General features: G+C 45.8%; 1 protein-coding gene across 1 annotated transcript in view; it reads right to left on the bottom strand.

Annotated features, from left to right (window-relative positions):
- Window positions 1-13,945, bottom strand: part of LOC135513383 (dedicator of cytokinesis protein 1-like) — a 1,066,221-nt gene extending 1,052,276 nt beyond the window's left edge. Inside the window, 6 exon segments of the mRNA XM_064936309.1 lie at window positions 2,499-2,647; window positions 3,699-3,804; window positions 8,415-8,470; window positions 8,851-8,891; window positions 13,711-13,794; window positions 13,921-13,945. Of these exon segments, the coding sequence (XP_064792381.1) occupies window positions 2,499-2,647; window positions 3,699-3,804; window positions 8,415-8,470; window positions 8,851-8,891; window positions 13,711-13,794; window positions 13,921-13,945 (461 nt within the window).
- Between the last annotated feature and the right edge of the window lie 556 nt (window positions 13,946-14,501).

The following is a 14,501-nucleotide window of genomic DNA, read 5'->3' as shown; positions in this document are numbered from 1 at the left end:
AGTATATGAGCCAAACCCCCAGGCAGAGACAGACAGAAAAATAAGAGGACCTTTCAAATTCCTAACAGTGAGTGTTAGATACTGGGCTTCCTCCTGCTCTTCTTTTTAGAGATCTGTTTTTCAGCTCCTCCTCCCCCATCTCCTGAGCTCTGTTTTTCAGCTCCTCCTCCATCTCCTGAGCACTGTTTTTCAGCTCCTCCTCCATCTCCTGAGCACTGTTTTTCAGCTCCTCCATCTCTATTGCAGTTTTTCAGCTCCTCATCCACCTCTAAAGCTGCTTTTCAGCTCCTCCTCCATCTGTCGAGCTCTGTTTTTCAGCTCCTCCTCCCCCATCTCTCGAGCTCTGTTTTTCAGCTCCTCCTCCTCCATCTCTAGAGCTCTGTTTTTAGCTCTTCCTCCGTCACCTGAGCTCTGTTTTTCAGCTCCTCAATCTCTAGAGCTCTGTTTTCAGCTCCTCCATCTCTAGAGCTCTGTTTTCAGCTCCTCCATCTCTAGAGCTCTGTTTTTCAGCTCCTCCATCTTCAAGCCCTGTTTTTCAGCTCCTCCTCCCCCATCTCTAGAGCTCTGTTTTTCAGCTCCTCCTCCTCCATCTCTAGAGCTCTGTTTTTAGCTCTTCCTCCGTCACCTGAGCTCTGTTTTTCAGCTCCTCAAATCTCTAGAGCTCTGTTTTCAGCTCCTCCATCTTCAAGCTCTGTTTTTCAGCTCCTCCTCCCCCATCTCTAGAGCTCTGTTTTTCAGCTCATCAATCTCTAGAGCTCTGTTTTTCAGCTCCTCCTCTAGAGCTCTGTTTTTCAGCTCCTCCTCCATCTCTAGAGCTCTGTTTTTCAGCTCCTCCTCCATCTCTAGAGCTCTGTTTTTCAGCTCCTCCTCCATCTCTAGAGCTCTGTTTTTCAGCTCCTCCTCCATCTCTAGAGCTCTGTTTTTCAGCTCCTCCTCCATCTCTAGAGCTCTGTTTTTCAGCTCCTCCTCCATCTCTAGAGCTCTGTTTTTCAGCTCCTCCTCCATCTCTAGAGCTCTGTTTTTCAGCTCCTCCTCCATCTCTAGAGCTCTGTTTTTCAGCTCCTCCTCCATCTCTAGAGCTCTGTTTTTCAGCTCCTCCTCCATCTCTAGAGCTCTGTTTTTCAGCCGCCACAGAATCCCACTCAGTGGCGAACGGTGCTGGAAGCTAATCTATGTGTTCCACTCTGCTCCCCTGCCAAAGACATTTCTCCACCTCGCAGTGTTTGAATTGTCATCACACCAGGGGAAGCCCAGCTCACCTCTTCCATTTCCAGCTCATTGTCTGGACCACAACAGACCCCTGCAGGACCGGCAATAGGCACCACAGTGTGTGATGGACTGCAGTAGTAACTAAACCCCTATGATTTAGGCTCGACTTACCTGATTTAAAAAAAAAGGGGGTTAAAGGCCCAGCGCAGTCAAAAATGTGACTTTCCTGTATTTTCTTATATATTTTCACACTATGGAGGATGGAGTAATGCTGGGGAAATGATAACTGTGCCCTTTTATTGTCAGAGCTGTTTGGATAGAGACCACCTGACATGTCAGCCTGTTGTGGTGGGATGGAGGTGTGGCCTGCCTGGTGACATCACTGACTAGTTCACTGACCCATAAGGAAGACTGTTGTGGTGGGATGGAGGTGTGGCCTGCCTGGTGACGTCACTGACTAGTTCACTGACCCATAAGGAAGACTGTTGTGGTGGGATGGAGGCGTGGCCTGCCTGGTGACGTCACTGACTAGTTCACTGACCCATAAGGAAGACTGTTGTGGTGGGATGGAGGCGTGGCCTGCCTGGTGACGTCACTGACTAGTTCACTGACCCATAAGGAAGACTGTTCCAAACCTCTCTGCCAATAACAGATAGTTTTCCCCTTCCCCACCTAGACCAATACCTGACAGTCCTAGTAAAATTACTGCTTGAAAAATTGCTCTTTGGTAAGGTACTTGAGAGAGAGACCGAGAGAGAGAGAAGGAGAGCATTGGAGAGAGAGACAGAGATGGAGGGAGAGCGAGCGAGACAGATGGAGAGAGAGAAATGGAGGTAGAGAGAGATGAGGTAGAGAGATGGAATGAGAGAGAGAGACAGAGATGGAGGGAGAGAGAGAGAGAGATGGAGGGAGAGAGAGAGGGATGGAGGGAGAGAGAAATGGAGGTAGGGAGAGATGGAGGTAGAGAGAGATGGAGGGAGAGAGAGAGAGGGATGGAGGGAGAGAGAGAGAGGGATGGAGGGAGAGAGAAATGGAGGTAGAGAGATGGTGGGAGAGAGAGAGAGAGATGGAGGGAGAGAGGGATGGAGGGAGAGAGAAATGGAGGTAGGGAGAGATGGAGGTAGAGAGAGATGGAGGGAGAGAGAGAGGGATGGAGGGAGAGAGAAATGGAGGTAGGGAGAGATGGAGGTAGAGAGAGAGAGAGAGATGGAGGGAGAGAGAGAGACAGAGAGAGAGAGAGTCAGGGAGAGAGAGAGTCAGGGAGAGAGAGAGACACAGCAGTTCCTTACTTGTTCCCGTAGTCGATCTTAGAGGTGACTCTCTGTTTAAGCTCAGTCAGCTCGTCTTGTGGGAGCGTCCCTGACAGGATCTGAGATCGCCACTCGATCAGGTCATAGATCATGTCCCTGACAGAGTTAAACATCTCACGCCTGTCCCCCTGTAACACCAGCACACAAACAAACAATCATACACACCTCATGAACAATCTGACCCAACACTCAATAACAGAGACGATAAGGAAGGAACTTCTGTTTACAATATACCATCCAACATTCTACAAGGCACATCTGGGTGGTTGCAGGTTCATGGGTACGATGAGATTACTACAGACGAGAGAGAAACCCACACACTGCTCATGGAGAGAGACGAGAGAGAAACCCACACACTGCTCATGGAGAGAGACGAGAGAGAAACCCACACACTGCTCATGGAGACGAGAGAGAAACCCACACACTGCTCATGGAGAGACGAGAGAGAAACCCACACACTGCTCATGGAGAGAGACGAGAGAGAAACCCACACACTGCTCATGGAGAGAGACGAGAGAGAAACCCACACACTGCTCATGGAGACGAGAGAGAAACCCACACACTGCTCATGGAGACGAGAGAGAAACCCACACACTGCTCATGGAGACGAGAGAGAAACCCACACACTGCTCATGGAGACGAGAGAGAAACCCACACACTGCTCATGGAGACGAGAGAGAAACCCACACACTGCTCATGGAGACGAGAGAGAAACCCACACACTGCTCATGGAGACGAGAGAGAAACCCACACACTGCTCAAGGAGACGAGAGAGAAACCCACACACTGCTCATGGAGACGAGAGAGAAACCCACACACTGCTCATGGAGACGAGAGAGAAACCCACACACTGCTCATGGAGACGAGAGAGAAACCCACACACTGCTAATGGAGACAAGAGAGAAAACCCACACACTGCTCATGGAGACAAGAGAGAAACCCACACACTGCTCATGGAGACGAGAGAGAAACCCACACACTGCTTATGGAGACGAGAGAGAAACCCACACACTGCTCAAGGAGACGAGAGAGAAACCCACACACTGCTCATGGAGACGAGAGAGAAACCCACACACTGCTCACGGAGACAATGAGGTAACTTCAGAAGAGAGAGATTAGGCGTGTAGATTAGGCGTGCAGTTTGGGCGTGTAGATACGGCGTGTAGCTACGTGACTCACTCCACTCACCACGTAGAGGTCTCTCCAAATGGAAGCCCACTCCCGCAGGGTGGTGGTGACCTCCTGGACCAGAGGCAGCTCGTTGGGAATCACCGTCTCCTTGTGCCTGAAGATACAGACAGATGGTCAGTGGGTGGATCAGACCTGACAAAGGCTGTCGCCCCAAAACGCTGTTTCCTCTGGCCCTCCGCTGCTGATTAAAATATATTGCACCGCAAAGCATCACGGGATGGTTTATAATTTGATCCTGTAGAGGCCTTCTGAACAAAGCACCTAAAATAATGTGTGTTACTGTTAACTGTTGAGTCGAGCCAATTCATCATTCTAATTGCAAATGACAACAACAACCAGGGATGGGTTACACATGACAACAACAACAGTCAGGGGTGGGTTACACATGACAACAACAGTCAGGGATGGGTTACACATGACAACAACAACAGCCAGGGGTGGGTTACACATGACAACAACAGTCAGGGATGGGTTACACATGACAACAACAACAGCCAGGGATGGGTTACACATGACAACAACAACAGTCAGGGATGGGTTACACATGACAACAACAGCCAGGGATGGGTTACACATGACAACAACAACAGTCAGGGATGGGTTACACATGACAACAACAACAGTCAGGGATGGGTGACACATGACAACAACAACAGTCAGGGATGGGTGACACATGACAACAACAACAGCCAGGGATGGGTTACACATGACAACAACAACAGCCAGGGATGGGTTACACATGACAACAACAACAGTCAGGGATGGATTACACATGACAACAACAACAGTCAGGGATGGGTTACACATGACAACAACAACAGTCAGGGATGGGTTACACATGACAACAACAGTCAGGGATGGGTTACACATGACAACAACAGTCAGGGATGGATTACACATGACAACAACAACAGTCAGGGATGGGTTACACATGACAACAACAACAGTCAGGGATGGGTTACACATGACAACAACAACAGTCAGGGATGGGTTACACATGACAACAACAACAGTCAGGGATGGATTACACATGACAACAACAACAGTCAGGGATGGATTACACATGACAACAACAACAGTCAGGGATGGATTACACATGACAACAACAACAGTCAGGGATGGGTTACACATGACAACAACAACAGTCAGGGATGGGTTACACATGACAACAACAGTCAGGGATGGATTACACATGACAACAGTCAGGGATGGGTTACACATGACAACAGTCAGGGATGGGTTACACATGACAACAACAGTCAGGGATGGATTACACATGACAACAACAACAGTCAGGGATGGGTTACACATGACAACAACAACAACCAGGGATGGGTTACACATGACAACAACAGTCAGGGATGGGTTACACATGACAACAACAGTCAGGGATGGGTTACACATGACAACAACAACAGTCAGGGATGGGTTACACATGACAACAACAGTCAGGGATGGGTTACACATGACAACAACAGTCAGGGATGGGTTACACATGACAACAGCCAGGGATGGGTTACACATGACAACAGCCAGGGATGGGTTACACATGACAACAGCCAGGGATGGGTTACACATGACAACAACAACAACCAGGGATGGGTTACACATGACAACAACAACAGTCAGGGATGGGTTACACATGACAACAACAACAGTCAGGGATGGGTTACACATGACAACAACAACAGTCAGGGATGGGTTACACATGACAACAGCAACAACCAGGGATGGGTTACACATGACAACAACAACAGTCAGGGATGGGTTACACATGACAACAACAACAGTCAGGGATGGGTTACACATGACAACAACAACAGTCAGGGATGGGTTACACATGACAACAACAGTCAGGGATGGATTACACATGACAACAACAACAGTCAGGGATGGGTTACACATGACAACAACAGTCAGGGATGGATTACACATGACAACAACAACAGTCAGGGATGGGTTACACATGACAACAACAGCCAGGGATGGGTTACACATGACAACAACAACAGTCAGGGATGGGTTACACATGACAACAACAACAGTCAGGGATGGGTTACACATGACAACAACAGCCAGGGATGGGTTACACATGACAACAACAACAGTCAGGGATGGGTTACACATGACAACAACAACAGTCAGGGATGGGTTACACATGACAACAACAACAGTCAGGGATGGGTTACACATGACAACAACAACAGTCAGGGATGGGTTACACATGACAACAACAACAGTCAGGGATGGGTTACACATGACAACAACAGTCAGGGATGGGTTACACATGACAACAACAGTCAGGGATGGATTACACATGACAACAACAACAGTCAGGGATGGGTTACACATGACAACAACAACAGTCAGGGATGGGTTACACATGACAACAACAGCCAGGGATGGGTTACACATGACAACAACAGTCAGGGATGGATTACACATGACAACAACAACAGTCAGGGATGGGTTACACATGACAACAACAACAGTCAGGGATGGGTTACACATGACAACAACAGTCAGGGATGGATTACACATGACAACAACAACAGTCAGGGATGGGTTACACATGACAACAACAACAGTCAGGGATGGGTTACACATGACAACAACAACAGTCAGGGATGGATTACACATGACAACAGCAACAACCAGGGAATAGATAACCTATATGTTATTCAGAGTCCTCTACCGTCCCTCTAGAAGATGTAACCTATATGTTATACAGAGTCCTCTACCGTCCCTCTAGAAGATGTAACCTATATGTTATTCAGAGTCCTCTACCGTCCCTCTAGAAGATGTAACCTATATGTTATTCAGAGTCCTCTACTGTCTCTCTAGAAGAGGTAACCTATATGTTATACAGAGTCCTCTACTGTCCCTCTAGAAGAGATAACCTATATGTTATTCAGAGTCCTCTACTGTCCCTCTAGAAGAGGTAACCTATATGTTATACAGAGTCCTCTACTGTCCCTCTAGAAGAGATAACCTATATGTTATTCAGAGTCCTCTACCGTCCCTCTAGAAGATGTAACCTATATGTTATTCAGAGTCCTCTACTGTCCCTCTAGAAGAGATAACCTATATGTTATTCAGAGTCCTCTACTGTCCCTCTAGAAGAGATAACCTATATGTTATTCAGAGTCCTCTACCGTCCCTCTAGAAGATGTAACCTATATGTTATACAGAGTCCTCTACTGTCCCTCTAGAAGAGGTAACCTATATGTTATATAGAGTCCTCTACTGTCCCTCTAGAAGAGCTATCCTATATGTCATACAACATAATCTCTTTTCTGCAGACATACTACTAAATCTTTAACGTTGTTTGTTTGAAAGCGATATGAGCCGAGTCAGAGTTCTCCCTTCGCCGTGCGAATCATTTTTTTTTTAAATCAATATTTCACATTCCAGAGAGCTCAGTCTAAAACACCTGTTGATCCTGGAGTTTACATCAAAACTAGATTCTGACTGGTTTTCACTGGAATTCTAATTAGTCTCACACTGTGTACTGACTACCACGGCCTTTCAAAACTAAATGTGACGTTTATTTCTGGCAGAAATATCCTCGTCAAAACTACTTTTGAAACTACTTCCTTCAGTTGATTATTTCACAGCTTAAAAGGCTTTTCAAATGTTAGTTGTTCTTCTGAAAATGAAATACTAAAATTGGGACGTGATCTGATTGCTGATTTGTGCTGTGATGCCGTCAAAGAAGCCATGCAACCAGTGAGGAAGGGTCACGTATCACTACGTCACTACGTCAGACCACAACCAAATACTCCACAACCTAGCAGTTACTCATACTCCAGTTTACAGTATCCTGGTCCCAGATCTGATCTCACTAGCCCTGGTCCCAGATCTGATCTCACTAGCCCTGGTCCCAGATCTGATCTCACTAGCCCTGGTCCCAGATCTGATCAGATCTGATCTGGGACCAAGGTAGTGAGATCAGATCTGGGACCAGGGCAAGTTTACAACAAGTATATAAATTGAAGGTGGAAGCAATCATCTCAAGTTGTCCATTTGATTCATACAATAATCTCAAATTGCCCATTCGACAATCCCAAAAGAATTCAGTAGGATGCCATTGGAAGCAGCACTAGAGCCATGGTTGAGTGGGTAAAACTCCCAGTACAAGTCACATCTATCAGTCCCCACTAGAGACCAGGGTTCAATCCCCAGAACCACCTTTTCTAAACGAATCCGACTGGAGACCAGGGTTCAATCCCTGGAACCACCTTTTCTAAACGAATCCGAATGGAGACCAGGGTTCAATCCCTGGAACCACCTTTTCTAAACGAGTCCGACTGGAGACCAGGGTTCAATCCCTGGAACCACCTTTTCTAAACGAATCCGACTGGAGACCAGGGTTCAATCCCTGGAACCACCTTTTCTAAACGAATCTGAATGGAGACCAGGGTTCAATCCCTGGAACCACCTTTTCTAAACGAGTCCGACTGGAGACCAGGGTTCAATCCCTGGAACAAACTTTTCTAAACGAGTCCGACTGGAGACCAGGGTTCAATCCCTTGAACCACCTTTTCTAAACGAATCCGATTGGAGACCAGGGTTCAATCCCCCAAACCACCTTTTCCCTCTATTTCTGCCTCCAGCCAGCCTCCCCATCTGATTCCCATGTCGTCTCAATAAAGTGTCAAAACATCCCCAATTTTTTTTTCAATGAACAGAATCAGCACTGACCCATTGCCTTCAACGGTGGCCTCCTTGAGGTGAATGTAACAGGCAGGAAAGACCCCCTGGAACAGAAGGCGGGAGAGACAGGACACACGATAAATAGATTGATACAGGACAGGCGATGTGAAGCCTGAACTTGTTTTGACCTCAGCAGATCGGTCATTTCATTAAGGTTAAAATGACATCCTGAGTCCATTGCAATTTCAGAAGGGAAAGAAAAGGACACAAAAAAACACAGAGACAAAAATAATATTTGATTTGTTATCGACGTCGCACCATATTCAGATCAGGGTATATCACATTATGACTAACAAAAGACTGAGCTGAACATGTTTACATTTTAGATGTTGGAATGACGCTCCAACACTCCGGAATAGACGAAGGGAACCGCTGGGATGAAACTAAACCGTTTTGAATGTTACAAAAATATATATCAACTCACTTTCTTGGACTTCCTCCTCAGCCTGTGACCTCTGTACCAGCCTGGAGGGGAAGACAACGGGACATATAACACGGAAAAAGGAAACCACACCGAGCATTAGCATCACGCAGAACTGTCTCCAAAACACAACGGTGGAGGGGGTCATGTCTGAAACATTCTGACAGGGAGCACAGATCACCTACGAGTTTAATGGAGACATTTAACCAAAACACCTGCGTCACTGAGAACGACAGAATCACCTGAAATTATCCTTGGTAACCCGATCAGGACTGTCGTCACTTAGTGTGCCTTCATAAATGTACAGTATACCTTCATATGTCTCTAGTATGTGGACTGTCAGTGTGTTCCTACCTTCATATGTCTCTAGTATGTGGACTGTCAGCGTGTTCCTACCTTCATATGTCTCTAGTATGTGGACTGTCAGCGTGTTCCTACCTTCATATGTCTCTAGTATGTGGACTGTCAGTGTGTTCCTACCTTCATATGTCTCTAGTATGTGGACTGTCAGCGTGTTCCTACCTTCATATGTCTCTAGTATGTGGACTGTCAGCGTGTTCCTACCTTCATATGTCTCTAGTATGTGGACTGTCAGTGTGTTCCTACCTTCATATGTCTCTAGTATGTGGACTGTCAGTGTGTTCATACCTTCATATGTCTCTAGTATGTGGACTGTCAGTGTGTTCATACCTTCATAGGTCTCTAGTATGTGGACTGTCAGCGTGTTCCTACCTTCATATGTCTCTAGTATGTGGACTGTCAGCGTGTTCATACCTTCATATGTCTCTAGTATGTGGACTGTCAGCGTGTTCCTACCTTCATATGTCTCTAGTATGTGGACTGTCAGCGTGTTCCTACCTTCATATGTCTCTAGTATGTGGACTGTCAGCGTGTTCCTACCTTCATATGTCTCTAGTATGTGGACTGTCAGTGTGTTCCTACCTTCATATGTCTCTAGTATGTGGACTGTCAGTGTGTTCCTACCTTCATATGTCTCTAGTATGTGGACTGTCAGCGTGTTCCTACCTTCATATGTCTCTAGTATGTGGACTGTCAGCGTGTTCCTACCTTCATATGTCTCTAGTATGTGGACTGTCAGTGTGTTCCTACCTTCATATGTCTCTAGTATGTGGACTGTCAGTGTGTTCCTACCTTCATATGTCTCTAGTATGTGGACTGTCAGTGTGTTCCTACCTTCATATGTCTCTAGTATGTGGACTGTCAGTGTGTTCCTACCTTCATATGTCTCTAGTATGTGGACTGTCAGTGTGTTCCTACCTTCATATGTCTCTAGTATGTGGACTGTCAGTGTGTTCCTACCTTCATATGTCTCTAGTATGTGGACTGTCAGTGTGTTCCTACCTTCATATGTCTCTAGTATGTGGACTGTCAGCGTGTTCCTACCTTCATATGTCTCTAGTATGTGGACTGTCAGCGTGTTCCTACCTTCATATGTCTCTAGTATGTGGACTGTCAGTGTGTTCCTACCTTCATATGTCTCTAGTATGTGGACTGTCAGTGTGTTCCTACCTTCATATGTCTCTAGTATGTGGACTGTCAGCGTGTTCCTACCTTCATATGTCTCTAGTATGTGGACTGTCAGTGTGTTCCTACCTTCATATGTCTCTAGTATGTGGACTGTCAGTGTGTTCATACCTTCATATGTCTCTAGTATGTGGACTGTCAGTGTGTTCCTACCTTCATATGTCTCTAGTATGTGGACTGTCAGTGTGTTCCTACCTTCATATGTCTCTAGTATGTGGACTGTCAGCGTGTTCCTACCTTCATATGTCTCTAGTATGTGGACTGTCAGTGTGTTCCTACCTTCATATGTCTCTAGTATGTGGACTGGCAGTGTGTTCCTACCTTCATATGTCTCTAGTATGTGGACTGTCAGCGTGTTCCTACCTTCATATGTCTCTAGTATGTGGACTGTCAGTGTGTTCCTACCTTCATATGTCTCTAGTATGTGGACTGTCAGCGTGTTCCTACCTTCATATGTCTCTAGTATGTGGACTGTGTTATCAGTGTGTTCATACATTCATATGTCTCTAGTATGTGGACTGTCAGTGTGTTCCTACCTTCATATGTCTCTAGTATGTGGACTGTCAGTGTGTTCCTACCTTCATATGTCTCTAGTATGTGGACTGTCAGTGTGTTCCTACCTTCATATGTCTCTAGTATGTGGACTGTCAGTGTGTTCCTACCTTCATATGTCTCTAGTATGTGGACTGTCAGCGTGTTCCTACCTTCATATGTCTCTAGTATGTGGACTGTCAGCGTGTTCCTACCTTCATATGTCTCTAGTATGTGGACTGTCAGTGTGTTCCTACCTTCATATGTCTCTAGTATGTGGACTGTCAGTGTGTTCCTACCTTCATATGTCTCTAGTATGTGGACTGTCAGCGTGTTCCTACCTTCATATGTCTCTAGTATGTGGACTGTCAGTGTGTTCCTACCTTCATATGTCTCTAGTATGTGGACTGTCAGTGTGTTCATACCTTCATATGTCTCTAGTATGTGGACTGTCAGTGTGTTCCTACCTTCATATGTCTCTAGTATGTGGACTGTCAGTGTGTTCCTACCTTCATATGTCTCTAGTATGTGGACTGTCAGCGTGTTCCTACCTTCATATGTCTCTAGTATGTGGACTGTCAGTGTGTTCCTACCTTCATATGTCTCTAGTATGTGGACTGGCAGTGTGTTCCTACCTTCATATGTCTCTAGTATGTGGACTGTCAGCGTGTTCCTACCTTCATATGTCTCTAGTATGTGGACTGTCAGTGTGTTCCTACCTTCATATGTCTCTAGTATGTGGACTGTCAGCGTGTTCCTACCTTCATATGTCTCTAGTATGTGGACTGTGTTATCAGTGTGTTCATACATTCATATGTCTCTAGTATGTGGACTGTCAGTGTGTTCCTACCTTCATATGTCTCTAGTATGTGGACTGTCAGTGTGTTCCTACCTTCATATGTCTCTAGTATGTGGACTGTCAGTGTGTTCATACCTTCATATGTCTCTAGTATGTGGACTGTCAGTGTGTTCCTACCTTCATATGTCTCTAGTATGTGGACTGTCAGTGTGTTCCTAACTTCATATGTCTCTAGTATGTGGACTGTCAGCGTGTTCCTACCTTCATATGTCTCTAGTATGTGGACAGTCAGTGTGTTCCTACCTTCATATGTCTCTAGTATGTGGACTGTCAGTGTGTTCCTACCTTCATATGTCTCTAGTATGTGGACTGTCAGCGTGGTCCTACCTTCATATGTCTCTAGTATGTGGACTGTCAGCATGTTCCTACCTTCATATGTCTCTAGTATGTGGACTGTCAGCGTGTTCATACCTTCATATGTCTCTAGTATGTGGACTGTGTCATCAGTGTGTTCCTACCTTCATATGTCTCTAGTATGTGGACTGTCAGTGTGTTCATACCTTCATATGTCTCTAGTATGTGGACTGTCAGCGTGTTCCTACCTTCATATGTCTCTAGTATGTGGACTGTCAGTGTGTTCCTACCTTCATATGTCTCTAGTATGTGGACTGTCAGTGTGTTCATACCTTCATATGTCTCTAGTATGTGGACTGTCAGCGTGTTCCTACCTTCATATGTCTCTAGTATGTGGACTGTCAGTGTGTTCCTACCTTCATATGTCTCTAGTATGTGGACTGTCAGCGTGTTCCTACCTTCATATGTCTCTAGTATGTGGACTGTCAGTGTGTTCCTACCTTCATATGTCTCTAGTATGTGGACTGTCAGTGTGTTCATACCTTCATATGTCTCTAGTATGTGGACTGTCAGTGTGTTCATACCTTCATAGGTCTCTAGTATGTGGACTGTCAGCGTGTTCCTACCTTCATATGTCTCTAGTATGTGGACTGTCAGCGTGTTCATACCTTCATATGTCTCTAGTATGTGGACTGTCAGCGTGTTCCTACCTTCATATGTCTCTAGTATGTGGACTGTCAGCGTGTTCCTACCTTCATATGTCTCTAGTATGTGGACTGTCAGTGTGTTCCTACCTTCATATGTCTCTAGTATGTGGACTGTCAGTGTGTTCCTACCTTCATATGTCTCTAGTATGTGGACTGTCAGTGTGTTCCTACCTTCATATGTCTCTAGTATGTGGACTGTCAGTGTGTTCCTACCTTCATATGTCTCTAGTATGTGGACTGTCAGCGTGTTCATACCTTCATATGTCTCTAGTATGTGGACTGTCAGCGTGTTCCTACCTTCATATGTCTCTAGTATGTGGACTGTCAGCGTGTTCCTACCTTCATATGTCTCTAGTATGTGGACTGTCAGTGTGTTCCTACCTTCATATGTCTCTAGTATGTGGACTGTCAGTGTGTTCCTACCTTCATATGTCTCTAGTATGTGGACTGTCAGTGTGTTCCTACCTTCATATGTCTCTAGTATGTGGACTGTCAGTGTGTTCCTACCTTCATATGTCTCTAGTATGTGGACTGTCAGTGTGTTCCTACCTTCATATGTCTCTAGTATGTGGACTGTCAGTGTGTTCCTACCTTCATATGTCTCTAGTATGTGGACTGTCAGCGTGTTCCTACCTTCATATGTCTCTAGTATGTGGACTGTCAGCGTGTTCCTACCTTCATATGTCTCTAGTATGTGGACTGTCAGTGTGTTCCTACCTTCATATGTCTCTAGTATGTGGACTGTCAGTGTGTTCCTACCTTCATATGTCTCTAGTATGTGGACTGTCAGTGTGTTCCTACCTTCATATGTCTCTAGTATGTGGACTGTCAGTGTGTTCCTACCTTCATATGTCTCTAGTATGTGGACTGTCAGCGTGTTCCTACCTTCATATGTCTCTAGTATGTGGACTGTCAGTGTGTTCCTACCTTCATATGTCTCTAGTATGTGGACTGTGTCTCCAATCTGTAGCGACAGCTCCTCGTCTCCACGGACATCGTAATTGTAGATTGCTGAGGGGAGAGAAGAAGAGAAGAGGCTATTAAAAGGACAGGAAAAGGAAATAAGACATGTGTCTCCTGTGTGGCAGGATGGTTGTGTGGGTGTCATACTAAAAACATAGCGCCAGCCGAGCTCACAGAACACCCACACAGACTGACACATCGTATCTGCTGCAAACACAGTCATCAACAACCAAGACTACATATGTTCTACCCACCACACACACACACACACACACACACACACACAGACTGACACATCGTATCTGCTGCAAACACAGTCATCAACAACCAAGACTACATATGTTCTACCCACCACACACACACACACACACACACACACACACAGACTGACACATCGTATCTGCTGCAAACACAGTCATCAACAACCAAGACTACATATGTTCTACCCGCCACACACACACACACACACATCATATCGGCTGCAAACACAGTCATCAACAACCAAGACAACATATGTTCTACCCGCCACACACACACACACACACACACACACACACACATATGTGCTGCAAACACAGTCATCAACAACCAAGACAACATATGTTCTACCCGCCACACACACACACACACACACACACACACACACACGTGCTGCAAACACAGTCATCAACAACCAAGACAACATATGTCCTACCCGCCACACACACACACACACACACACACACACACATCAAATCTGCTGCAAACACAGTCAT

This window comes from Oncorhynchus masou, chromosome 24 (assembly GCF_036934945.1).
Source record: "Oncorhynchus masou masou isolate Uvic2021 chromosome 24, UVic_Omas_1.1, whole genome shotgun sequence".
Taxonomy (NCBI): domain Eukaryota; kingdom Metazoa; phylum Chordata; class Actinopteri; order Salmoniformes; family Salmonidae; genus Oncorhynchus; species Oncorhynchus masou.
The sequence above is the reverse complement of the archived record's forward strand: the minus strand, read 5'-3'. Positions and strand labels throughout refer to the sequence as shown.